Raw genomic sequence first — 26,454 nt, 5'->3', positions numbered from 1 at the left:
AGTTTACTAGTGAAGTAAAGAAAATAGTCAGAAAGTGGGCTTGTGTGCGTGCACGTGTACATGTATGTGTGTGTGGTGAAATATGGCTCAAAGCTGCAAGGAACTACATAGAATTGGACATTTTTTAAAATCTTTTTTACCCTTCAACTTGACTGCCAGGTCAAATTGACCCAAACAGTATATATGTAAAATGTAGATGCAAGAGGGGTTGCAAATGTGTAAAATGAATATATTTCCAATTTATATGTACCTATTAAGACAAATAGAAAAAAGTTTCATGCAAAAAAAAAAAAATCAACTATTTTAATTTTATTTTTAAACTTTACAACATAACAGGAGGGTTAAAAAAATGTTAGTCAACTTTAAAAAAATGTATTTTGCTAATTTGTTACGTGTAACCAACTTAAGCTTATCAGACTTAATTTATTTACATTTGTTTAACATGACAATTTACATCCATCCATTATTTTACACCCTTATTCCTAGCGTCGCCAGGAGTGCGGGTGCCTATTTCCAGAGGTCAACATGACAACTTAATACAAATCCATCTTGCATCAAGAGTTGGAAAAAAAAACCCTCCCTGGATGAGAGAGTGATGAAGTCATGTAGAAAATTATTACTTTAAGATAATAGTGCCTTAAAGTGACTAGTCTACTCTATTTTATTCTGTCCTATATTATTAAATTATGAGGTTCACTTATCACTCAAAGCTTTTAAATTCGTGTTTGTTTAATGAATAATGGTGCTGATGAAATCGATGTCACTGAAATTTAGTGTAAATTAAGCCCTGCAAGTTAAAATGGTTAATGACAGAATAATTAGCATTAAAAACAAACGCACATTAAAACACAAGCAACACACATATGAAAAAAACAAAACAAACACACACGCACACACCAAAAAACACCCAAGCTATGATGAAATACTAAACTAAAAAGTGCAAATCAGAGGAGATGTATTTGTCCAGTAGGGGGCACTAGCTGCTCTCTTAAGATCATTGTTACTGGATATTAAGTAGGTCACATTTGAAGCTCCTCTGATAGGTGGGCTTCATGGGACGAGAGAGACTGAGGCTGGCTTAGACCCGAAGGGAGGTGGAAGGGGGTTGTCATGGGGCCAGTTTCCCTCCAGCCAATTATAAAGACGTTTACCTTGCAAGGATGTAGTGGTGCGATGCTGTGTCATACCATTCTATTGATCACAAATAGTTTGTTACATCACCTTTTTACCACCCAAAACTTCCAGAAATTCACATTAACAGCTACATTAACAACATTCCTAACGTAATGGCCTAAATCCTTTTTTTTTGCCCAAAAAGTGATTTTCAGAATATGACAATATAATAATAATAATAATAATAATAATAATAATAATAATAATAATAATAATAATAATAATAATAATAATAATAATAATAATAATAATAATATCTACATAGAATCTGAAAGACAGTTTAATTAATACTCAAGGTGTTTTTGTTGGTTTTTATTAGATCTTAAAATTTCTCATCGTTAAACTCTTTCTACATCTCTCTGACCCTTTGTCCTTCCTCTGGGACAGCAAAATAAATTTACTCTTCCGCTTAATTCTCAGCAAGACCTTGGTTAGTTATTGAACGGACGATCTTTACATTAAACAGACTGAGAGCCATTGCCCCCATCTGTAGTTATAACTGATGATTCTGCTGGATTCACGGTTTAACTTGACTGTGGTGTGATAGGGTTCCTTTAAGTGCTTTTGAGAGCGTTGCAGATATACAGGTGTTATGTTAACGTAACAGCAACATTAGCAGAACACAAAGCTGTGTGAGCTTAAGCAACACCAATAAAACATGAACATGTCTGAAGCCTTTTTACACCTTTTAAAGGGGTTCAGGTGAGTGTAAACGGCACTCTAATCACTTGTGTCTGATCCCAGGCCGACTGGTGAGGACTGGGGCACCAGTTTAACTCTACCACTGCAAACAGTAGAAATCTCCTGAAGGTATTTGGCAATGTTTAATGTATAATGCAAATACATTAAACATTTAGCAACTACAGATCTTTACCAAAACTGAAAATATCATGGAAAACAAATGCCAGACAAGATTTTATGACAGCCAGTGGAGAAATAATCGATTTATCCAAATTTTAATTGCATGCATTAACTTTTTCTCAGGGTAAATGCTCTCTTAAAAATCCAGATTTGTTCAATTTAAGATAGAAAGTGCAATTACATAATTAGGACTCAAACAGTAGAATTATTTGGTGCTGATAAGCGAGATAAAACCTTCACCTTTCTTATCACAATTGCTCTTCTGCACTTTTTATTGCACTCGATCGACTGCACGGTTACAAGTCTGCAAATAAAGCTGTTCATGAGAATGAGAAAAAAAATGTTCGAAAATTGTTTATTAAATTTAAACGTTATCCACAATGACACATTACAATGTAATGTGTAATGTAATGTAAGGAAATGTGATGTACCAGGAAGTCAAATGTACAATTTTAAAACTGGACAACAACCTCTCTTTCCGTCTAGTTAAATGAGCTCATTAAAATGGTTAATTATGGGATATTTTATCTGCTATGAATGAACTTTGACCTCCTTCTGTGGAAACGTTGTGTCAGAGCAGTCATGCCTGGTTTAAAGTGTCTATCATCTGTTGATAAAGCAGGAGAACAATATGGCGAATCAGTTTATGACACAGCGATACCCGGTGCATGACTTCATTGTGTCTGGACTTTCAGCCAATGTTTGCTCAACCTGATTGACTAATAGGTGAGCAAACTGCAGGAGAAAGCAGCATGAAGTGATGCAGAATGCTTGTCTCGGGTGATTTATGAAGCTTTCATTGTGTCGTTTCTTTGAGATGCATCTTCATCTAATAGCTAACGTCACTTCCGAAACTGGAGCTAACTTTGCTCTTAGATATGTCAGCAAAAGTGAAAAAACAGGAACAATTTTCTCCCTGAAAGGATATGCCTACTAATAATTGAATGAAAGAATAAATATGGCAAACAGGAAAAGACGGCAGAGCTTAGAGAGAAAGCATACTGTACATCAAAGTCAGCTTTATTGTCACCTTGCTAGAGACACACGGACAAATTGAAATTTTACTCCTCACGGAGTCACAGAGCAACACACGTCTAAAAGAAAGAACTAGAACAACAAATGCAGGGGTGTTCCCAACATAGGAAGGCATATCAATTTATCTTCTTCATTGAAGACAAAAACGTACCAAGTATTGCTACTTTTGCTAAAAAATAAAATAAAATAAAAATCTTAGTTGTGCCCCCCTGAAACTATTACTGGCCTTATCTGGCCACCTCTATGAACATTTTCTGGGGGTGCAACTGAACAAATGGGCAAAAAAACAACCAAACAAACACATAAAAAATATACATATGGGTGACAGTGATTGAATAAAGAAAGAAGTGAGAAGGAAACAGAAAGACAAGCTCAAAAAGTGCAGTTATTCTAGAAATAGAATAGTAGAACATTGTAGATATATGTCTTATTAGTTCAGTGGGAGCCAGGTGAGAGAGCTGGGAAACAGTTGAACTTCCTCTCACTGTGGATGAGACTGATTGTGGCTCAGAGGTTTCACAGCATCCCAGCAGGCTCTAGACATTTTGGGAAGGGAGGGTAGGGTATGAATGTGGAGGATAACATGAGCAGTGATTATTTTTGATATGGGTGGCATGAGTTTCTGCACTCGGTGAACACACTGGAGAGTGCCACAAGGCCAAACTTAAATAAATTTTAAAAAGTGTTATCAGTGGCTTTTGATGGACTGGTAGCCTCTCCAGGGTTTATGCTGTCTGTTGCTCAACAACCAGTGGGGACATGACCCTGCGAGGGGCAAACGGGTATGGACAGATGGACACATGTTAGCTGTAAGTTGTTTCTTTCATTTGTCTAACTATCTAGATAAACTTATAACAATTTTAATTGTAAATTTAAAAAAATATGTCTTTTGGTGTTTTTTTGGCCAAATTGCTTCACTGAGGGACAACTACTATTAATTTCCATGTAGGCATTTTCAAGACATAAACTTGGCCAACAAACAGGATATGAGTATAATTGTTATATGTAGAAATATTTCACATAAGATATTTATTCCTTATTTGTTTCAACCCATTACATTTTTGCACCAAATTCTAATCATTTGGTTTCCGAATAAGTCTCTTCTAATTGCGCGCTGGAGGAGGTAAACACGCGGACAGTTCGAACATGAATCTGCAATCGAATCATGCTGAAAGCCTACTTTGAAACAGCAGTTTCCTGAACTCTTTGTGAAACCACTGAGAGCAACAAGCTGTACTGCAGGTTGAGAAATGTGACTAAGAAGTCTCGAGATAAGCCCTGATTACACCGAGCAAAGCACACAGCTGATAACGCTAAAACTACTGTCTTTCACAAATCCTCATGTCATGTTCCATCTGAAAATATCACAATCAGGAGACTACACAGAGATGCATTTTATGCTTAAAAATATGAAGCAAACAATTGTTAATAATGATTTTTCTTTAAATAACCAGTGTTTCCAGCTGATTAGAGCACTGACCTTTGAACTTAATAACTGATTAGGTAAGAGCTCCCATTGCTGCCAAGCAGGTTTTCTGCAAGTTTTTTTTTTTTGGTATCACAAATTACTTTCATCATATAGTTGTTGTTTTCTTTTTTTTTGACTGATTATGAATAATTTCAATTTTGTTTTTCAGCTCTTCCGTTTTAATTTTCTGCTTTTATTTTCATCTGAAGCCGCTGCCAGATTTCACAAGCTGATTGCAAAAGATGTGAGCAAATAGATCGGCTGTTTATAAAATCCCCTTGGCCTGATAAAAAAAAAAGCAGAAGCAAAGAGCAGGTTTGCTGCAGTCTTTGAAATCACAACAAAGAAAAAAAGGTCGAATGCTGAAATAAGTCCAAATTTTGATGAAAATAGGTGTTTACTGAAAACGAATAGTGCTTCTGTGCATATATATTTACAGATGTCCTCTGCTTTTGATTTTTTTTGTCACTCTTAAACATTGAACGATTTGTTGTTATACATCAATATTCATTCACCAAGGTTTTTAGTTTTTTTTAAAAGGGGAAATTGTAAAATCCATGATCTGATCAATTTCATCAAAGCAGCTCCAGACATGGACGTTTGTCATGTTTGGCTAGAAGTCTGATGTTCTCAGCTTATGAAATGATGTCATGTTTTATGCCAGATGAACTGAGATAGACAAACAACAAAAATGTGCACTTTGTCACAGAATAAAATATTTTCCAAAGTTTTGGAGATCATAAAGTTGTTGTTTTTTTTTGTGCAAATTTCAGAAAGACTTTGTTCTTTTCGGTCAGCAGTCATTTTTGCCCCATTACTCGTACGTGCACAAATTCCACTACAAAGGTATTTCAGAGAAGGCACTTGCATATTTTCGCATTACTGCAGAGCCGTACCCAGTCCTGTTTCCTTTTGACACTAGAGGTTTTTCTCAGTTCCAAACTGTTCTTCATTTACCAGGGCAAATCCAAACCTCAGTCAGTTCAACTGAACTCCATTCGGGTCAGCAGAGGAAAAAAAGATTGATTGCAAATCCATACTCATGTCTCATAAACATGCTTGCTTACAAAAAATATGCAGCTTTTGATAAAAAAAATAAATAAAAAATATGTTAGTTATAATGTAAATGCTTTGAGCAAGTTTAGACTATATATATAGCAGAGAACAATCAGTAGGAGTAGTGAACAGACCTGCACAACATTAGAATATCATGCACATTGTGAATTCCCAACAGAGGAGAGCGAATTGCTCACTGAATAATTTATCCAGTAAGCAGCATTAGTCTTAGGCACAGTCAGAGCTAAAGAGAAAAGTACATCCTCTTTCTAATATATGGCTCATGTATCAGGACATGATAAACCTGTCAGTGTTAAGTGTGCAATACCTTACACCACACCTTTTCTCACCACACTGCTGCTATTTATCAGCCTTTGCAGTTTATCTATCTATCTATAGCGTACAAGGCTGTGTTTAACACCAAGGCAATGCAAAAAGACATCAGAGAAGCAACTGTTGCTGCCATTCTAACAGAGAAGCAACATAAGATCTTTTCCAAACACACTGAGGCCGATCATCCTGCAGTGTTAAAGATTATTCACCTGATGTAGAAAATTTTAAGCACAGTTGCTAATTTCCCCATGCAAAATCAGTCCAATATCAGCCTGTACAAGAATAGCAAAAGAAAGAGCTTCCTCTCACTGCAGAGACAAATACAAAATTGCTTGGATTTACAAAGCCGCATCTGAATGAACAACAAGCAACAAGTGGAATAGCAAATGTGAGCACATCTGTCTGCTAAAGCTTGACTACAATTTGGAAATTCAAAGAGCAGATGAAAAGTTATATAATAGAAGTTTCTCCACAACAATGTCAGAGTTAGTCAGACAAAAAAAACAAAAAAAAGATTTTTGGTTATTGCTGCTGAAATGGGATTTAATAAGTCATTGAGTCATGAGGTTCTTTCTCTATTACACACTATTTCTACCTTATTGTGTCCTGATAGAGTAAAGTCCCAGATTTAAAAGTCTTTGTTTTTCCCCTCTGACAGTTTGTTAGTTTGCTACTAAGAACTAATATTGTTATTGGAAAAAAAAAATCCTCTTTCTTTACAAATAGTGAACATTTGTCTGTGTCTGCTAAAGGCGAAAAATTTAGTGAAGATTGTGTTGGCAGTCACTGCATCACTCTTTTGTACAGACATCTAAAGATAAAAACGCAACTCATCATTGCATAACATTCAGATTGAGAAACAGAAAAAGTCACCAAAAGAACTAAAAGTAAAGAACTCTGTGACCTCTCAGACATTGCGTGGCCATTTGAAATGTGTATTATAAGACGCAATGAAAGGAACAACTTAACAGTTTTGTGGGGAAAAAAAAAAAAAAGCTGACACAAATAAAACTGTCGTCCCAAATTCTAACAGCAAATCGATGCATGCATGGACTTCTGGGTATTTGTTGATCAAAGTCTCAAAGTTCATCTTCTTACTCCCCAAAAAAAGTTTGGTAAATGTTTTCTCTGTCTTCACTGTTGGCAGTGGAAAAGGAACAACAAGCAGCTGACTCTTGTACCAGAGACAAACGCAGTAAGTACAACATCTGAAATAACTTCTTTTTTGTCTTGATAAGCAATAATTACATTTGAAAGTCTGTGCGTGATTAGTTCTCAAATATCCTTTTAAAAAATGTATGTTAAATGGGTCACAAATGTTAGTGTTTAATATACTAACAACAACACTGATTAGGTAGATCAATAAAAAAAAAAACACTAAATGACCAACTGAATGTAACATAATTAAGAAAATAAATCCAGAGTAATAGTTATTCTTCAGAGGAATGAAGTTATGAAGTTTTTGATAAGATTATATTTTCCCACTAAAGACTGCAGGGACTTTGTGTCTAAATCATGCTTTGATCACAGTGATCACCAATATGTGACCTAATTCAGACTGCAGCATCAACCTGGACAGACTGAACTTTGATTTCTGCAGCAAGACTGACAATTTTTGTTTTTTTTTAAATGCTTCATGGACTAAATCTAGTCTCTGCAGTGTTGCATTACAATATTTCACTAAATCAAATGAAATTCTTTTAATCTAAATAATACAATAGTTAAATAACTTTCATTGACACGAAGCATATTTATCTTTTTGTGTATGCACATTTGAAAAATAGAGAGCACTAAGAATAATTTTAAAGCATAATTTTAAAAAAGCTAGAAGCAACAAATAAAATTAGAGCATTTCAGTAACTTTTAATGTCCTCACAAAGAAAAAAATATATATATCTCATTTAACTCAAATAAATGAGATATATAATAAAATTGATATCTAAAATAAAGTACAAGAAGTACCACTTATCAGTTTTTGTAAGCATGCTTCGATCTACATTCCCAAACCTTTTGCCTTTGTCCCTCCACACAGGAGTGTGCAGTGGACTTTGAGCGTTCAAAGCACTGTCTGTGCTTCGAGGCCCTCTGACAGAGTCCAGGTGTTGGTATAAAACATCCGAGGTGAGACGGAGACATCAGTCTCGACTGAGAACTCACCAACCCGGGAGGAGAGAGCTGCAACGAGCCCGCCATGGGGGTCTCTAAGCTCTGCCTTTTGCTGCTCCTCAGTATATCAGCCTTGGCTAGTGAGTACCTTTCAACACATCTAACATCATAGGTCTATGGTTAAATGTGCTCATATTTAAACAGTAAAATACTTTAACTTGAATTGCAACTATTTAATGAGTTTTTAAAAGTATCCCAGTGTTACTTTAAATTTATGTTCAAAACATTATTTTGCAGATTGCAAGTCTTTCAGTCAAGTCTAAGTCAAGTTCAAAGTCAAATCTTTGATTTCTAAGTCTTAAGTGACTAAATGTAATTTAAATATATAATTTAGATATACTAATACTTTCAAAATATAAATAATTTTGAAAGCATGCTGCCTATTTATTTTCTAGAATAAGGCAGCATGTGCCACTGATCAAAAACAATCAGCGTTTTTGTTACTATGCATTTCATAGTAAATATGAATATTTATTTATTTGGAGCCGTCTCTTATTAACAATGTATTTTTATTAAAAGTACATTTTCTGTAGTAGTATTTTAATCTAAGGTGATGTTTTATTTTAATCTAAAATAAATAAAAATAACAACATAGTTTTTTTTACAATTTTACAAATTGTAATTTAAAAACCATTTAACTTTTTTTTTATTTTATTTTTTATTTTTTTTACCATTTTTTAAAAACTACAATTTTTATTGAGTTAATCTTTTGTTCACTGTTTTCATTTTTTATGAAGTTGACCATAGATAGCTTTGCTGCTTGTGTTGCACAAACTAATCCTTAAACTTAGACTTTTCATCTCCAAAAAGTCTCTGCTCCTTTACTCACTTGCTGACCAACTCAGTTTTGTTATTTAATCTCAATAAACCTTCACTTCAGACAAAATTAAGTACCTTTTGCCAAACATTGACCACGTCTCTCGTATCAATGTTTTCCTTTTTGTATTGGTCTGAGGAAGAACCCTTATGAATGGCTAAATTAAAACTCCCTGAAAAATGTGTTTCCATGCCTAGGATGAAAATAACTTGATATTTGATGACAGATTTTGATATACAGTAAAGCTGGATATTAGTTAGATTAAATGGTTTACAGTATTTGTGATGTAGTCTAATTATTTATAAAATAAATTATGCTTAAGGCCACAAAAATACCAAATCAATTTAAGGTTTAAACTGTTCAACATCTGAAGGCATCACTTTGGACCAGAGGAACTGTGATGACGTCTTTCTGTATTTGCTGACTTTTTGAACACAGACAACCAGTGAATTAATAAAGACTTAAGCCTTATCATTTATAACTGCACTAGTACAAGTCAAGTATACATCATTATTTTGTTACCCCTTCGGGGAAATATTACCCCCAAAAAATGCTAACTAATCTGATTTTCCATTAACAGTTGCCCAAGATGAAATATTTTCAACCTGTCTGCGTAAGTTGCTTCTGGCATTTTGTTCCTTTAGAATGTTCAAACATTCATGATACAGAATCAAGATGCTTCACATCTTTATTTGATCTCCTCTAGTGGCCCAAAGGTACAAGCCCCTGCACAAATATGAATACCGATATGAAGCTGAATCTTTGAATGCCATCAGTGGAGCCTCAGAGCTCAAGAATGGACCCAAGGCCTCCTGCAAGGTAACATTGTTTTATAATCATCCGATTTCTTTTTTTTTCTTTTCCTGTTCATTTTGTATAAGACAGAATAGAAAGCTTTTGTTTGTTTTTTTTACACAGGTTGAGATCGAAGTTCCACAGATGTGCAGTTTCATCTTGCACACCACAGGCTGCAGTCTGAGCGAGGTGGTGGACACGGACGCGAATGGCAACCCCGTGTTCCTTCCAGCCGCCAGCTCTGACAGCTTTGCCGCCGAAATGGAACGGTAAGATAATCCACCTGAAGTACGGATGTTAAAAGGAAGAAATGAAAAACTTCTAAAGAAGAATTGATTTATAAATAAGTAAAAAAAAAAAAACATTACACATTTTCTTTAAGGTATCCTCTAAAGTTTGCTGTTGAGGGTGAGTATGACGTGAAGCTCTTCCCTGCCGATGGCGAAACAACAACTATTCTGAACTTCAAGAGAGGCATTGTCTCCGCCATGGCTGTGCCTCTGCTGGGGGAAGAGAAGAACCGCAACATGGTAGTGGAATTTATTAAGAAAAATGCTAAACTTAATGGCACCCCTTAAAAATGTGCAAAAAGCCTTAAAATAAATAAAAAATAAAACACACAAAAAATAAATAAAAATGCACTTTTTTTTTTCTCCAGGAAATCCTCTGTACCAACATTGCTGGCTCCCCTGCAGCAACTTCCTTTTAGAGATTTTTTATTATTTCCTTCAGATTCATAACTTTACAGAAACGGATGTTGCTGCAGCTGTGATCTTATTAATATAACTATTTATTAAATTTCACGTTTTTACTTATTTTAAAGGCTTTTCACAGAGCCTTACCGAAGCTGCCATTAAGCACGAGGAGCTCTTTAAATGAATGTTTCCAATTTCCATCATGCATTTATCTTCTCTAATTCTCCATCTTTATGTTAGCCCACCATCCATGGCAAGTGCACGACTTCCTACACGAGCAACGCCAGAGAGGACATTGACACTGACATCAGCCTGCACAGGGATCTGTCCACATGTGACAAGTTTGTGCCCATAAAAGATCACAGCAGCCCTCTGGCACTCCTCACTGGCATGGTAAGACTCCCTAAAGTCATGTTGCAAGGAGATCACAGGAAATGCTTTGGCACAAATAAAACATGTGAAAAATAAAAAATTTTATTCTGGACAGATTTAATCTTATTCATGTTTTCTGTGTTGAATCTGTGCTTAAATATGAGATTTAGCAATGCAGTTTCATAAAACCTTGATGTTATGCGACGACACAAAGATTTCTCCTGTGTCTTTTTAAGTGGTCAACGTTACTAACTTCACACTGTCCTAATTCATAGCACTATCCGTTGGCTCAGCTGGTCAGAAGCTCCCAAACATGCAACTACAAATTTGATAATGAGAAAAAACACATGACCTCCGGTTCCTGCACCGAAGAACACCTCGTCATTCCTTTCTCCCACAAGTAAATCAAATCCTTCAAGAGTTTTATCATTTAATGAACGAAGATTCATGATTAGATTTCTGTTCACTTATGTTTATATGTTTTGTTGTTTTTTTTCACAGGGGAAAATATGGATTTACCAATGTTGGAAAGCAGGAGTTGACTCTGGTCCAGGTTTCTTCTCACAATGACAGAGTGTTTGAACGTGGTAAGTCCTTTGTTAAAGGTCGCTTTTCAGAAATCATAAAAAATTTCCAGTCAGAATGTTGTAATTTAGTGACCATGGTAATTTAATTATTATCATTTATATAATAAATAGAAATCATACAGGTAAACGGTAAGAATGGTGTCAAAAATCTACAGAAAATGAAGTTATGTTAGTATATTTGTGATTACTTATATGCATAAACTACCAGCATAAATAAATACACAAAGGATAAACACTTGGTCTGTTGAAGGGTAGGAAATGGGGGTACGCTAGAATGAATTGACCATTTCAATCTATGAAATAGTAGCATGATGTGACTGGCAGCCATTTGTTAGCTGTTTGTTTCAATTTCACAAAAAAGAAATACAACATCCAACCAGGAGACACTCTAAGCGCTATTTTTTTAAATGTTTTTTTGAAGATGTTTTAAGAATATGTTTTTGAACAAGCGCTTCGTCCAACCAAAATGTGACTTAAAAAAATCTGTTGTTCAGTTCAAGTAAACCATGGACATTACCAAGAGTAAATACAAAATGGAACTTTTCCATGATGAATGAAGTGTCAATAAACACATTATTTGAACGGCTGAGTTCAGTCTTACTTGGTTTGTAGATCAAGAAAGTCAGTCTGACAATATGAAGGTCAAAAAGTCTCAGAAGACAAAACATCATATTTTTGATATAAAGGAAACAAGTCGGTAACATTGATCAGTCTGGAAAAGGTTCCAGATCCTTTGGGACTCCAGAGAACTGCAGTGAGTTTCATTATCCTCAAATGGAAATAATATTGTAACAGTGACTTTCCCAGTGGAGGCTGGTCCACTAAAATTACTCCAAAAAGTGCTTTGAAGATTCACTCAGCATGTCAACCAAGAAGCCTGAACAACATCTATAAAATATATTAGATTTATACAACAAGGCTGAGACTGAAAATAGAACAATGTGAGTGGAATGATTACTAAGTAAAAGAAAAGAAACAAAAAAGAAAGACAAATGTGTGGAAATTTTACTTTGACATATAGAGTCAATGTCAAATGTATTTATATAGCACTTTTAAAACAGGTTTAAAACTGCGCCAAAGTGCTGTACAAAAATGATAAAAGTCAAGTGGGTTTGACATGAGAGCATTATTTTGTATTCACTCTGGCTATATTTTGGTCTTGTTGATATTATTCTGATGATATGAAAGTCCTTAAGTGTGAAAGACTCTGAATGCTAAGAAGAAAATATCTGATGTCATGTATTATTTTTAATAATACTTACTGTGGAAAGTTTTGAGGATGGTATTAAACATTTCAAGCAATCTTTTTGGAAACTACATTGCGGTTTGCAGATTATAAGAATTAACACAGATGTCTAATTGTTTTATATTAAGACAATAATGTCAAGGATCTCAACATGGAGATTGTCGAGGACAAGAGCAGCATCCAGGATAAAGACGTGGCTGTGAATCTCATGAGACAACTGGTCAATTTGCCCGAGAACGAAGGAGAGAGGAGGGCACATCTCTTCCACACCCTCATCTCCACAGTCCGTGGAATGAAGACTGAAACCCTGAAGGCTGCCCTTCCTGAGGCCATCGCCTTGTCCCGCTTCCTGACCTACCAGGTTCTGGCCCAGTGTGGAACCCCCGAGTGCAGCAGTGCAATCATGCATATCCTCAGGACGTTCGACACCTCGGACCTCGAGGTCGACGCTGCTGTTTTCGCGTTGGGACTGATGTCCAATCCATCTGCGCTCCTGATTAATGATTTGCTCGAGATGGCCAAATACAAACCTAGTAAGCCCATCATGTATGCTCTGAGCAATGTTGTCAAACGGTAGGTGACCATTTCTTTGTTTTGAGTAAAATTAATCAGAAATACTGCTATTCTACCATGTGTATGATTTTACTCTTCTGCATTTATTATTGTGTCTTTTCTACAGATTTTACAAAGTTGAGAAAAAAACTATTCCAGAGATCCACTCTGTTGCCGAGTTCATGGCTTCCCAGTTGGGCGACTGTACTGGGGCGAAGGACCACACATTCATGACACTCAGGGCAAGTATCACAGCTGCTACCTCAAAATACAAACAAAAAGTCCAGAATGTACTGAATATGTAATGAAAGTAACATGTGGCAGGGGGTATATTTTTATATAAAATCTATTAATTTGAAGTCTACACAAACCATTGTCTTTGCAACAATAACGCTAAAAGATGCATCTTATGTAATACCTAGTTTATTAGAAATCTTTTCATAAACCATCAATTATATTATTGGGACAAAACCGTTAATTAGCACTGACTGGTAGCAGGATTGCTTTCCAAACGCTGACAGATTTTAGGTGTTTTTGGCTTTTTGCATCTTCTCTCCATACACTCAATATGTCCTCCATGTGTCATTGTACTTACACATACATTTATATCGGTATTGGTGCAGATTTTTTATGTGTGGATTACTTCTGTAGTTACTGACAAACAATATGAATTTACATCAGTAAGAGTCATTTGAAATATATTTATTGAGAAAATGCTTAGGTGCTAATTTCCTAAGTTTAAATCTGCATCGCGTAAATTTTGGGCATAAAAGTCTGAGCTGTCAAACTTCAGCACTTCTTCATCTGAATGTGTTTTTAAGAATCTCCAGAGTGAGGTAATCCCAACTGAAAATTGGCTTGAATTTGTTTTCAGGTGATTGGAAATATGGCTCCCGCTGTGATTCCTGTTAGTCCTGCACTACGGACTGCTGTGATCCAGTGTGTGAAGGAGCCTGCAGCCTCCCAAATAGTGCAGCAGGCTGCTATTCAAGTATACAGGCAGATTCCAGTCCCAGATGAGGCAAGCAAAACAACTCTGGTCAGTATTTTTATTTTGTTTGTCAGTATTTCTTTACTAATCTTATTTTTTCACTGACGTCCGTCGATTGCAGACAAGGGACGTGTTTATGCAGGTGCTTTTGGACAACAGCAACCCTGTCCAAGAACGCATTGCTGCATATCTTATAATTATGAAGGACCCACAGCCAAGTGAGCTCACACAGCTGATCAATGCTTTGTCCAGCGAGGCTAACCAACAATTCAGGAGCTTTGTGATCTCCCACATCACCAACATTCTGTCCTCATCTGAACCAGAAACCGAAGAGTAAGATCGAGCAATGCCACAGAATAAAATGCCGGCACATTTATTGTCATTCTTTTAGTAGAGTGTGTTTTCTTCCTACAGCTTGAGGCAGAAGATCCAGAATGCCCTGCAAGGCAATGAAATCGGACCCACAATGGACCCAATCAAGTTTTCGCGCAACTACAAGATTGGATCAGTGCAGGGCAACATGATTTTTGAGGGTGTTAGCTACTTGCCCAAGGAAGTTATGCTTGAAATGACTCTGAGGGCTTTTGGCTTTGAGATTGACATGATGGAGGTGAACACTTTAAACTATTTAGCATCTTTTGTGCCCTAAGGAATTTTGCTAAGATAAAACAGTTTCTTTGGAATAAAAAAAATCTCAATCTTTGCAGATTGGTATGACAGGTGAAGGATTTGAACCAACAATTGAGGCCCTGTTTGGAGAGAATGGTTTTTTCCCCGATACTGCCCTGAAGACAATGTACTTTGTCTCTGAAAACATGCCACAAGCAGTCAATGAGATCCTGGAGAATGCCATACCTGCATTGAAGAGGAACAGGATGAAGAGGGAGGTACTTCAAGCAGCATTCAATACTCACATATATTCATCTCATGTTTTTGGGGAGGTGGGGTGGTTGTGTAGAGCAGGCAATTTTAAGAAATTTTGCACATTTTCATGTAGACCTCCAACAACCTGGTGAGCGAGGTCAGACAAAACCTCGGGAAGCTGGTCAATGATCTGAAGACTGCACAGTCTCCGGAAGCAATGGTTTATCTGAAACTCTTGGGGAATGAGCTGGGATATCTCAGGACTAATGACATCGAGGAGATGACCTACTCTGCGGGCAGGCTGATTGACAAGATGCTCAAGATGTTCCCACAGGAAGTGAGTTCAAAAAAACAGAACCAAGCAGTTCTTGTTGAAAGTTAAGTTTTTGTTAAAAATCCATAAGTAATTTGCTAAATATCCTTTGTGGACGTTTTTTTGGCACAGATACTAAGATCCCTGATGACTAGCCCTGACAACACAATTTTTGCCCACTACATCTTCATGGACAATGAATTCTTCCTTCCAACTGTTACTGGAGTACCTCTACGGATTGCACTGTCTGGTACTTTCACCCCAGGCTTCAAAGGCGGACTTCAGATTGCTCGCGACATGGTGATTATCTATGGCTACGGTAACAGGATGCTTATAACTTTTTCACAGCATCAACTCAAGTCTTGTTGCGTCAATCTTTCTATTGTGTTTACCAACAGAGCACAGCGACTTTCATGCCATTTGGTGGCATTGAGTTTGTCACTCAGGTTGGATCCCACATCCCTGAATATGTCAATTCTGGACTAGAGATGCACACCAACATCTTCCACGAGAGTGGGATGAGAGCCAAGGTCTCAGTGGGACGTGACCACGTTAAGCTGACTATCCCAGCCCCAACAAACCCCGCCAAGCTAATCCAAATAATGTAAGCTATACAAAAAAAAAAAAAAATGCTCAAACATTTTTTTTTTAAGTTTTAAGTTTAAGTTTTAATCTTTCAGGCATACTTAAATTCTTGCTACTTTTGCAATTTAGAAACTCCTTTGTGGCAGTTATCGGATCAGACGTGAAAATGTTACCTCCAGTGGTGAAAGACAAAGTTGAATTAAATAAGTGCACTCCTGCCTTCATTGGCATGAAATACTGCTCTGCTCTGCAGTACGCTGATGCATTCTCTCATGAGACTGCACCCTACTTCCCCCTGACCAGTGACAGCAAGTAAGTTTGAAATTCCTTACTACCAGTAATGTCAAAAATAGCATGTGATGAGCTAACAGGTTCTGTCAACTTAACAACACAGATTTGTTGTGGAGCTCCATCCCACGGGAGAAGTTACGGAGTACACAGCCACTGTTAGATATGAGCTCCTCAAGGAGGGAGACAAGGGCCAGCAGAAGGTTGATGTTTTGAAGTTTATCTTGAGAGCTGAAGGTAGGGATCAGTATAAATGTTGCTTTAATTGGATAAATCAAGAAGGATTAAGTCGCCATTGCATGATCAACAACAGGAGCAGCGCCAACTGAAGCCCAACTGGAGATGAAATACAACAGAGAAAAGAATGTCATCACAGCAGACGTTCAGATCCCTGACTTTGATGTGGAGGCCGGAATCAGGCTCGGCGTCGTTGATGGGAACGCTCAAGTCAAAGGAGCTCATTCCATCTTTCTTGATCTCATCAACAAGAACGTCCCTCAGGTTTCCCTGATTGCACGTGCTAAGTAAGAAATGCAACATGAATACGTAAAATAACAATAACGGGGCCCTAGATTGACTGGCTGATAACATTTTTCAGTTTGAAGGAAAAAAAGGAAGGCATGCTGCAAGTCCAGCTCCTGGTGCCCTCTATCAGCGCTGAATCCACTGTCACTGCTAGTTTGAAACATGATGATCCACTGGAACTGGAGCTTGAGAATGAAATTAAGGTCATGGATGTTTCCTCTGAGCAGAAAATTAAAATGAAATACGGTAATCCCATTTTACTGTCATCTCTTTTTCTTATGTGCAAGAAAGTTTGACTGCAACTAATTCTACTTTGGTGGTTGTCTAATTGGAAATAAATTGACAGCAACTAGTTTGTGGCAGAATGCACCGAACAATTGATTAATTGAGCTAGAAAAGTTCAAATCTCTTTGAACTTTTCCCTTTTCCAAACTCTTTTTAAAACTGAATCATTAATGAATGACAGATGTTTTTAAGGACATAATGCAGGTATTGAATTATGTTTTCAGATGGCAGCAAGATTGAGCTGGAGTTCAAGTCTGATGTGGACACAAAAACCACCTCCTTGCCTAACGGTGACATCATCCAGCAGTATGGCAACGAGATTCTTGACATGCAAGTGGCACAGACCGACATGAAAGTTCGCCATATCTTCAGAAAGTTTGTGGAGGTATACGTCCTTCATCAGAATGTATTTGTCAGAGATGTGAACAAAGCAAAAACAACAACAACAATAATAAAAACGTACCTGTGATTTCTTTAGGCGGCAAACAACTACATGGAAAAGTATGGTGCTGACATACTCCCTTACATGCAAAACTTCAGATTGCCCGACATACCAGATATTTCCTTGCCAGAGAAACTCTTCCTGAAAACGTAAGATTAGTAAATCAAAGCTAATTTTAATAGTATATGTTTACATAATCAAAAACATTTATATATGGGACTTGCTTCTTTTTTTTTAACAGTGATGCAAAGGCTATCTTCTACTTCAACGATGATCGCTTCACATTTGTAATCCCGCTGCCTCTAGGAGGAAAGACACCAGCAGACCTAAATTTCCCACCAGCTCTAACCATTCCTCAGCTGTTTATACCCCAGTTTGGATTGGAAATTCCCGCCAGAAATATCCCGATGCCCGACTTTGCTGTTCCAGACAGCTTCGCTGTGTCTGTTCCTGTGTTTAACAAAGTTGAACTTTCAACCTTGATAAAGAGCAATCTCTATGATGTGGAGGCAACACTTGCAGCTGGAAAAGACATTGTAGAACCACCTAGCTATTCTGCGAAGTTTGATGCAAAAGGAACTTCCCCGATTGACATCCTCTCTGTAGCAGTTGAAGGTATTTTATGATTGTTAAGCATGTTAATCATTTCCGTCATCCTTCATTCAGTGAAGAGATACTTTGGTCTCTTTTGTCAAAATATTCTGGTTAGTTTTTTACTACAACTATTTCTACAGTAATGAAATCATTTGGGATGCTCTGCAACAGACTGGCGACCTGTCCAGGGTGTACCCCGCCTCTCGCCCGGAACGTTAGCTGGAGATAGGCACCAGCATCACTCCCGATCCCACTAAGGGACAAGGGTGTAAAGAAAATGGATGGATGGATTTGGCCACTTTGCATAAGATTATTTTTCCCCTGAGTGTTACCAATATGTCAGTATTTAAGCTGCCAATAACAAAACAGCCTCTTTTTAGAATAACGAATAGAAGTTTCCCAGGAAACTATTTTTAAAGTTTTTGAATTGTCTCGCCTTGAGATATTGTAGAAGTTTTTTTTATATAAGCATACTTAAGGTTAGGAGCTAACCTTAAGTATGCTTAAGGTATGCTTAAGGTTAGCTCGGCCTGACCAGATTAGGCCTGACCAGTTGCTGACATTTTTTTGGGAAAGCAGAGACACTATGCTATACATTTTATGGGGATTTTTTTTTTTTAGAAATTTAATTTGCTTGGTTGTACATAATTATTAGGGCATCATAATTAGTAGGTCATCTTGCTATTCTTCACATATGTTTTTTCTCTTTTCTTTTAGGCTCTGGGATGGTGTCCATAACCGAATCCATCAAGGCTCATTTGAGAAGCTCTTTTACCCATAAATTATTCGAAGCTAGTTTCAGTACTGAAGAAGATGGAGTTATCTCAGACAAATTCACTTTGAAATCAAACACCAAAATCGAAGCCACAAGTCAATTTGGCATTAATGCAAAACTACAGCACACTAGCATGACTGAAATCAACACTCAAGAAGTTCAAGTTGACAACAACTTTGAGGGATTGTTCAAGGCTGGACCAATTTATGGCACAACCACTTCAGTCCAGGCAATTTCTGTGTTCCCATTCAGGTCAGAGGGCACGATTGATTCTAAAATCCAACTTGATTCAACCATTTTTAAAGCCGAGAACCAAATTTCAGGGTCCCTTAGCAATGGTGAATTTTTCGTTAAATCAAACACCAAAGCCCTGGAAGACGTCTTCACACATGTCGCAGAAATTTCTTTCAAAGAGAGTCGGCTGATGATGAAATATGACGCAACGGCTCATGCTCTTGGGCTCAAGATTAGCAACCAGGCTGAAGGCTCTGCTGGTGCTGGTAGAGCCACTATAAGAATTGAGACAAATGGAGACTACTCTGATAATCGCGTTTACTCCATACTTATGTCCACCTTCGATGACAATGGTCTGACAGTAAGCTGCAATGCCAACATAAAGCTTTTTGAGAATGAAGTTACACATGAGGCCAGACTGAAAATGAACAAAGATGGTTTAAGCACAAGTGGAACAACTTCTCTCCAAAGCCCACTCTCTTTAGAAAACACCTTCAATGCTGGAATCGATGCTTCAAGAGCAACTCTGTCCATTACCAACAAGGCTGCAATTCATGATATCAAAGTGGATAATTCTAACACTCTGACCATCACTCTTTCTAGTCTGGACTTCAACTCAAAGGTGGAAGCTGGTGCAAGTGAATATGCCTCTTATAATCACGATATCATCTTTGGCCTGAAGTCTCACACTGCCTCTGGAAAAATTAACAGCCACCTGAAACTTTTGGATGCCAGTTTTGATAATGATGCACAGTTACTGGCAGAACTTTACAAGATTGACTTGACTGGAAAACTGACAGCCCAATATGGAGTAGATGAAATAAAGCACACATACCAGATTAATTTTGCAGATCTAAGTGCAAATGCAAAATACAGCACCACTGGAAAGGTATTTGGTACTCACATGAGCCACAACGCCGAGCTTGAAATTGTTGGCCTTGCTGCACGGTTTAGTAACGATGTCCGCTTTAACTCACAGACTATTCGCTTTGACCACACCATGCGCTGCAATTTTGTTCCTTTTGATTTCAACCTTGATGCCATGTTCAATGGAGACGGGGATATTACCTTCTATAGACAGCACAGTGCCCAACTTTATAGCAAGTCCTCTCTGAGAGCACAACCCCTTGCTTTTGTCAGCTCCCATGAATGTAGAGCATCGGTGACCCAGAAGATAGATAACCGCCTTTCCTTTGAGACCACATATCATAACAACATAAATACTGTTCTAACACCCCAGGAGCAAAAGACAAGTTTTAAAATTAAATCTAAAATGAATCAGCATGAACTTAGTCAAGGCATAGAGATTTATAACACTAAGGAGAGGGTTGGAATTGAGGTTCAAGGCATAATCCTTACAAACATCATGAACACAGACTCCACAGAGAACCAAGATTTCACCATCTCTGGCTTCCTCAAGTATGACAAGAGCACACAAAGTCATATTATTCATGTCCCCTTGATTGAAAGTCTGCCCGTCTTCATGGAGAGCATCAAGAAATTAATTGTGGTTGTAGCAGAATCTCTGCAAAATTTCCTCAACAAAAGTGAGGTGAGGGCAAGACTTGAGACTCTTCCCCAGGAAGTAAGTGAACTTATTGCTCAAATTAACTTAGAAGACAAAGTGAATCGACTGAAACAGCTTTTCAGTGATTTTAGCCAAAGTTTTGCCATCACCAGAGAGAACATGGATGCAGCTTTGAAAAGTCTCAGGAAAGCCATTGAGACAGTTTTCATTAATCTCTCATCTTACATCCAAACCTTCGCAGACCTACTCTATCAAAACTTCAGTCAGGAAATAGAAAATGTTCTGGAACACTTGAATGTGCTCAAAGCTAAAGTTGTTAATGGGATTGAAACTATAAGTGAACTGATCCAACAAATTGACCTAGAAAAACTTAAAGGCAGCAATATTGAATTCCTGTTTGATATCGAAACCCGATTTCAGATCAAAGCTATAGTACAGGCCATCATAACTAACGTTAAAGATAGACTTGACTGGCTTGACTTCTCACACCTAATGATGTCATCTAAACACATGAAAGAGGCAATTGATTTATTTGTTTATGTTATTCCAGTACACATGCTGAATAATACAATGGAAGAGATTAAGAGTAAGATTTATGACTTTGACCTTGCTGGCAAAATTAAGGTAATTTTAACTAAGATGAAAGAGTTAGTTGCATATCTTCAAGTTGACCAAAAGGCTCATGCTGTCTTGGAAAAAGCACAAGACCTTATTAAACAACTGAGAATTCAGGAAACTATCCAGGCTGCTGTAAAAATTGTGAAGAATTCACAAATTTCCAACAGATTTATAGAAATCTTTCAAGCCACTATTAACTACTTAAAAACAACTGAGGTTAACGATATAATTGAACAGTTCAAAATGTATATTGAAACCATTCTCCAAAAGTTAAAGTCCATGAACTACAATGACATTGTGGACAACACTAATCAAATTATTGAAGAGTATAGAAATTACTCAAATGAGATAATTAGGACTCTCAAAATTTCGGAGAAACTTGAGGCGACACGTGAATTTGCCAATGTAGTGCTATCATCTATTCGAGACTTTATAGAGCATCTGAGAGAAATAAAAATTGCAAAAATAGTTAAGTCTGCAACAGACATCTATGAACATGTCATCAAGACATTTGCTGAATACATAAAAGAGGAAATCAGAAATCCTGACATCAGAGAACAACTTAACGCGTTTTTGAATGGGATCAATTTCTTATTCGGAATCGGAATAGATATTATTGTAAACAACATCATTGATGTTATTAATAAAATAAATGAGGTGTTGCCTGATATGAAAATTGTTCGTGAGATTTCGCAGATCATTAAAAGTCTTTTGAATGAAGTGAGACGAGCTGAAATCAATGTGCCATCCTTCACCTTCCCTCTCACAGATCTTGTTGTGCCTTCCACAAAGCTACAGCTCGGTTCTAAGTTTAAGATTCCAGCAGAAATTAACGTGCCCGAGTTTACCATCTTGGGCATGTACACTGTGAAAGCTTTCACTCTTTCATTTGATGACATCAATCAGAAGATCATTGAACTCATTGATTTCATTGTAAACATTGAAATCAAAATGCCTGATCCAGATGCTTTCTTTGGAGATCTGACTTTGAATTACCTCCCGACGCTTCCTGAGATCACCTTGCCAGAAATCCCTCTTTCAGAATTCACATTTCCCAGCATTCCGCAAGTAGATACAGAAAAGTTTGCCAAAGCTCTGGAGATTCCAGAAATAAAGCTGCCAACAATTCCAAATGAGATTATGCTTCCATGCTTTGGTAAACTTTATGGTGAGATTAGATTCCAATCCCCCATGTACACTATAAAGACATCTGCCGAGTTCCAGAACTCCACTGTGAACAACATGTCACCTTTATTCACTGGATCCTTTAGTTCTCAGGGCACATCTCCCACTTCGGAAATCCTTAATTATAAGCTTGACAGCAACACTCGCATCGCAATCCCTAAGATGAACCGTGTTGTCCTTGCAGAAACTTTAACATTCAAACACACTTATCTAGGTGTCGACCATCAGGCATCTGTGACTCTGTATGGTCTTTCAGCTCAAGCAATAGCCCAAGCACAAGCAAAAACCGCAGTTATGGTTGAAACTGCACCCTACTCGGCCAACTTGATTAACACAGCTTTCGTTGCGGTCGCAGGGGGAATGACCTCTACTGTTGACACAACTTACAATCATGTAGTAAATGTACCATTTGCTGATATTTCAAGTAACATTACTGCAAAACAGAAGACAGTTGTGCAGCAAAATGGCTTAACACTAAATTTGGGGGTAGAAAGTACAGGAGAAGGGAAAATGAACAGTCATGATTGCAATCACAAGAGCAAGTTTGAGCTTTCTCTCAACCCCGAGACTGTCAGCCTATCCTTCACCGGTGACACACAGTCTGAAATCCTAAAAATGAAACAGCTCATAACAGTTGAATCTGGCACTTTTAAATTTAATGTTCAGAATGAGGGAAGGGCACTATTCATCAAGAACAGTGTCCTTGAGGCATCAGGTCTTGTCAGTCTTTATGATATGAAGATTGAGATGAAAGCAAAACATGACACTGAACTGTATGGTGCAGATAGTGGAGTGGTCTCTAACACAGCCAATTTCAAAGTCTGCCCTGCTGAAGTTTTCTTTGAAATACAAAACAAAGCAAATGCCAAGGTCAACATTTTCAAATCTCTGAATGCCAAGATAGACCTGCAGAATGATTACTTTGTCAACATAAGACCTGACTTTCAAAAGGTGAATGCAGCCTTTCTGGCTCGCCTCAACCAGTACAAATTGTTCTCCAACTTCACTGCAGACAATACCAGAAATCATGCTGGTGTCTTAATTGAAATGGATGGTCAGACTGATCTGTCCTTCCTGGAATATCCAATTAGCATTCCTGAACTCGACCTACCCTTTGTGGACTTCCATTCTCCACCTATCGATGATTTGAACTTGTTTGAGAAGTCTGGACTCAAAAATATTCTGTCTTCTACTGAGCAGACTTTTAATATGGATGCCAAGATCCTTTACACGAAAAGCACCACTGCCCCAATTATTGATGTGATGGGTCTGATCCAGATACCCTCGATGGGTAGACTGAACTCAGAGTATTCTTTTAAGTCTGTGATTATAAACGTTAATGCTGAGACTTTGCTTTTTGCTGAAGATGATCTTGTGTTCCGCCTAGGAGCTACCACTACATCTGTGTTTGAAGGGCTGAACACAAAACTCAAAGGAACCACCAACCTGAGCATCAAGAGAGGAATTAAGATAGCCAATTCTCTCTCCCTGGAAAATCGTTACATTAAAGGCACACATGACAGTGCTTATAGCATGAACACTGTCTCTGTATCAACATCATCAATTATTGCCCTGCCTATACTCAATCTGGAAGCAAGACAAAATCTGGTTGCAAATCCATATTCCAAACCCAATGCCGAGTCCACTCTAAAGCTAAAGGGTGATTTCAACATTCCCAGTATAAACGCTATTGGAAAGGTTGAGGCAGAGCACACTGTGAAAGTAGAAAGAGACGAAGAGTACCTTTCAGTGGAGTCATCCTTTAAGTCAAACATTGACAGCACAGCATTGGAAAACTATCTAGTTTTAGGTGTTCTGGACAATGAGGCTGTTGTGTACCTAAATACAAACACTGTCCGCTCAACTTGCAAGTTTATTGCCGATGCCAAGCTTAATCATGGCACCACCAAAGTTCTCGGCATAGATGTAAACCAACAGCTGGCTGCTGAAGCCTCAATGGGCCGTCTTTTTGTAGAGCTTACCTATTCAAGCAACAATGGAGCAAACTTGTTAAGTTTCAAAACTGAGGGAAAACACAATGCAAAGGCCATTATTGACTTTGAACCATCATTACTGAAATCTGACATTGAGATTGATATAAAACAGCCAAGCAGCCTGGGTGACCTTGCTTACTTTGTTGTTGTTGCTGTTGTTGAACTGAACCCATCCAAGCAGAAGATTACTTCAAATGTCAAGTTTGCTAGCCCAGTGTACAACACAAACATATTCACTGAAGTGGAGTGTAGTGCTTCTACCGTCAAGATCACGTATAGATCCACTGCCACTTCTCCTATTGAGGATTTGCATTATGGCATAGAAGGTGAGTTGATAAAAAAAATTCTAATATACCCATTACCATCCCATAACTAACACACTGCTGACCTCAGAAGTGAATATTTCTATTCCTTCTCCAAGTTTCCACCACTGTAACGTTTGAGAATGACCTCCTGAACATGGTCAGCAATCTTGTCCTGACTAAGTTTCTCCTCAACTTGGATATCGAATATGCCGCTGTTCAACCTTTGGGGTAATATTTTAAATTTTTTACACATTTTAGATGATAAATAATAACATTCAATATAAGTAATAAATATTAAACTGCTTTTCTGTCCTGTTTAAGGAGGAAACACCAAGCTGATGAAAGGTAAATATTCTTTGCAGATATTCGTGCTGGTATTTGAGAATTTGTTCATATTATTATTATTTTTTTATTAAAATGCTTGTTTTCTCTGACAGTGCTGCCCAACTGAAGTTGAATCTTGGCATCACCAGTCCTATTTTCACTGATCTGAGGCTGCAATATGTTGTAGAAAGAGACCTTGTTAACACCTCTGTTTCTACTCCGTCGTCTGGCTTCTTTGGCCTTCAATTTGATTGCAGAGACCCGTCCCAAATGAGTGCTAGGTTCTATAGCCGTTCTCCTGTAAGTTTTTTACAAAACAACTACCATTTTGAGACTTAAAAAAACTGAGTGATTTAACATCCCTTTTCTCTATGCAGATGTCCTCAGAAATTGACTTTGACGTCTTGCTGATCAAATCCTCTACGACCAACACCAACATTGTGTACATGCAGGCACCTGAGTATCTGATTGCTCACCTGAAGACAAATTTCCCATCAATTATCTCTTCTGTTGAAGAATTTTCTGACAAACACCGAATCACAAGCAGCTTGGAGATGCTCCAGTATTCTGCTACTAACCGTGTCAGCGAAGCCTATAATATCGCAATCAGTTATGATGATCAAATGAGCCAGATATCCATTTTCTTTAAGAACACCACTGAATGATGACTTGACCACTCTTCCCGAACTCCTAAAGAAGCTAACCGGCAGCATTGCTAATAAGATGGAGGCAACCAATTAGTTCATCCATGCAAACGTGAAAGTGTACTATGACTATTTTCTTGAGAAATTTAGCAATCCTGAAGTGCAATTGCCAAGTGGTGAGGTGATTATTGGAAGACAGATGATTGAGCTCAAAGTAAGTATAAAAAAGATATTTGATGACGTCATAGATTTTGTGAAAAATATCGACAGTCTTGACATGATGCTGGAAAAGTTAGATGACACCCTGAAGGCAGTGATTGAGAAAACACAGGAGTTTGTTGATTCTAACAAGTCTGGATATTTAGATCAACTTCAATCAGGTCTACTAGGAGGTTGTAACATGAGTTAAGAAAATAGTTGACCAGACTCCTCCTTTCAACTTGGATGAAATCAGCAAACTGTATGAGCCCATTGTGGACAGGATCATTGAACTAATTCATCATCAATGCAATTTATGGTCTTGTGCAGCAACCTTCAGAGGAAGTACAAACCTGCATGAGGACAAGTAATGGCAAGCTTGAGATTGACCTTCCATTTCATTTCCAGGATTAAATACTGGAAATGAAGTAAAGTCTGCATGTTACAATCTGTTCACCACACATATTTGGAAAGAGGGTGAACAACTCAACTGTATTTATAGGTGTGTTTTATAGAACACCTGTCACATTCTTTTAATTGTAATCGGTTTTTACTGCATAAATTCTGACCTTGTAGCATTTTACGGGAACTCAAACAAAAAAATAA

At 37.6% G+C, this 26,454-nt stretch overlaps 1 protein-coding gene across 1 annotated transcript; it reads left to right on the top strand.

Moving 5' to 3' along the window:
* The first annotated feature begins 7,012 nt into the window (after positions 1–7,012).
* apobb.1 (apolipoprotein Bb, tandem duplicate 1) lies at positions 7,013–25,851 on the top strand. Its single transcript, XM_008397579.3, has 30 exons — positions 7,013–7,121; positions 7,959–8,172; positions 9,490–9,522; positions 9,616–9,728; positions 9,828–9,973; positions 10,087–10,234; positions 10,640–10,792; positions 11,047–11,171; positions 11,273–11,358; positions 12,733–13,177; positions 13,284–13,398; positions 14,031–14,177; positions 14,269–14,480; positions 14,562–14,757; positions 14,855–15,034; positions 15,145–15,348; positions 15,457–15,624; positions 15,723–15,928; positions 16,039–16,221; positions 16,304–16,434; positions 16,511–16,721; positions 16,796–16,968; positions 17,232–17,392; positions 17,486–17,598; positions 17,691–18,064; positions 18,761–24,703; positions 24,799–24,910; positions 25,004–25,027; positions 25,120–25,306; positions 25,384–25,851. Exons 2-30 carry the CDS (start codon positions 8,118–8,120, stop codon positions 25,669–25,671), a joined length of 10,632 nt encoding a protein of 3,543 aa, XP_008395801.1. The 5' UTR covers positions 7,013–7,121; positions 7,959–8,117; the 3' UTR covers positions 25,672–25,851.
* Positions 25,852–26,454: the final 603 nt, after the last annotated feature.

Source organism: Poecilia reticulata, chromosome 21 (assembly GCF_904066995.2).
Source record: "Poecilia reticulata chromosome 21, P_reticulata-male-v2, whole genome shotgun sequence".
Lineage (NCBI taxonomy): Eukaryota > Metazoa > Chordata > Actinopteri > Cyprinodontiformes > Poeciliidae > Poecilia > Poecilia reticulata.
This window is presented reverse-complemented; position numbering and strand designations above follow the sequence as displayed.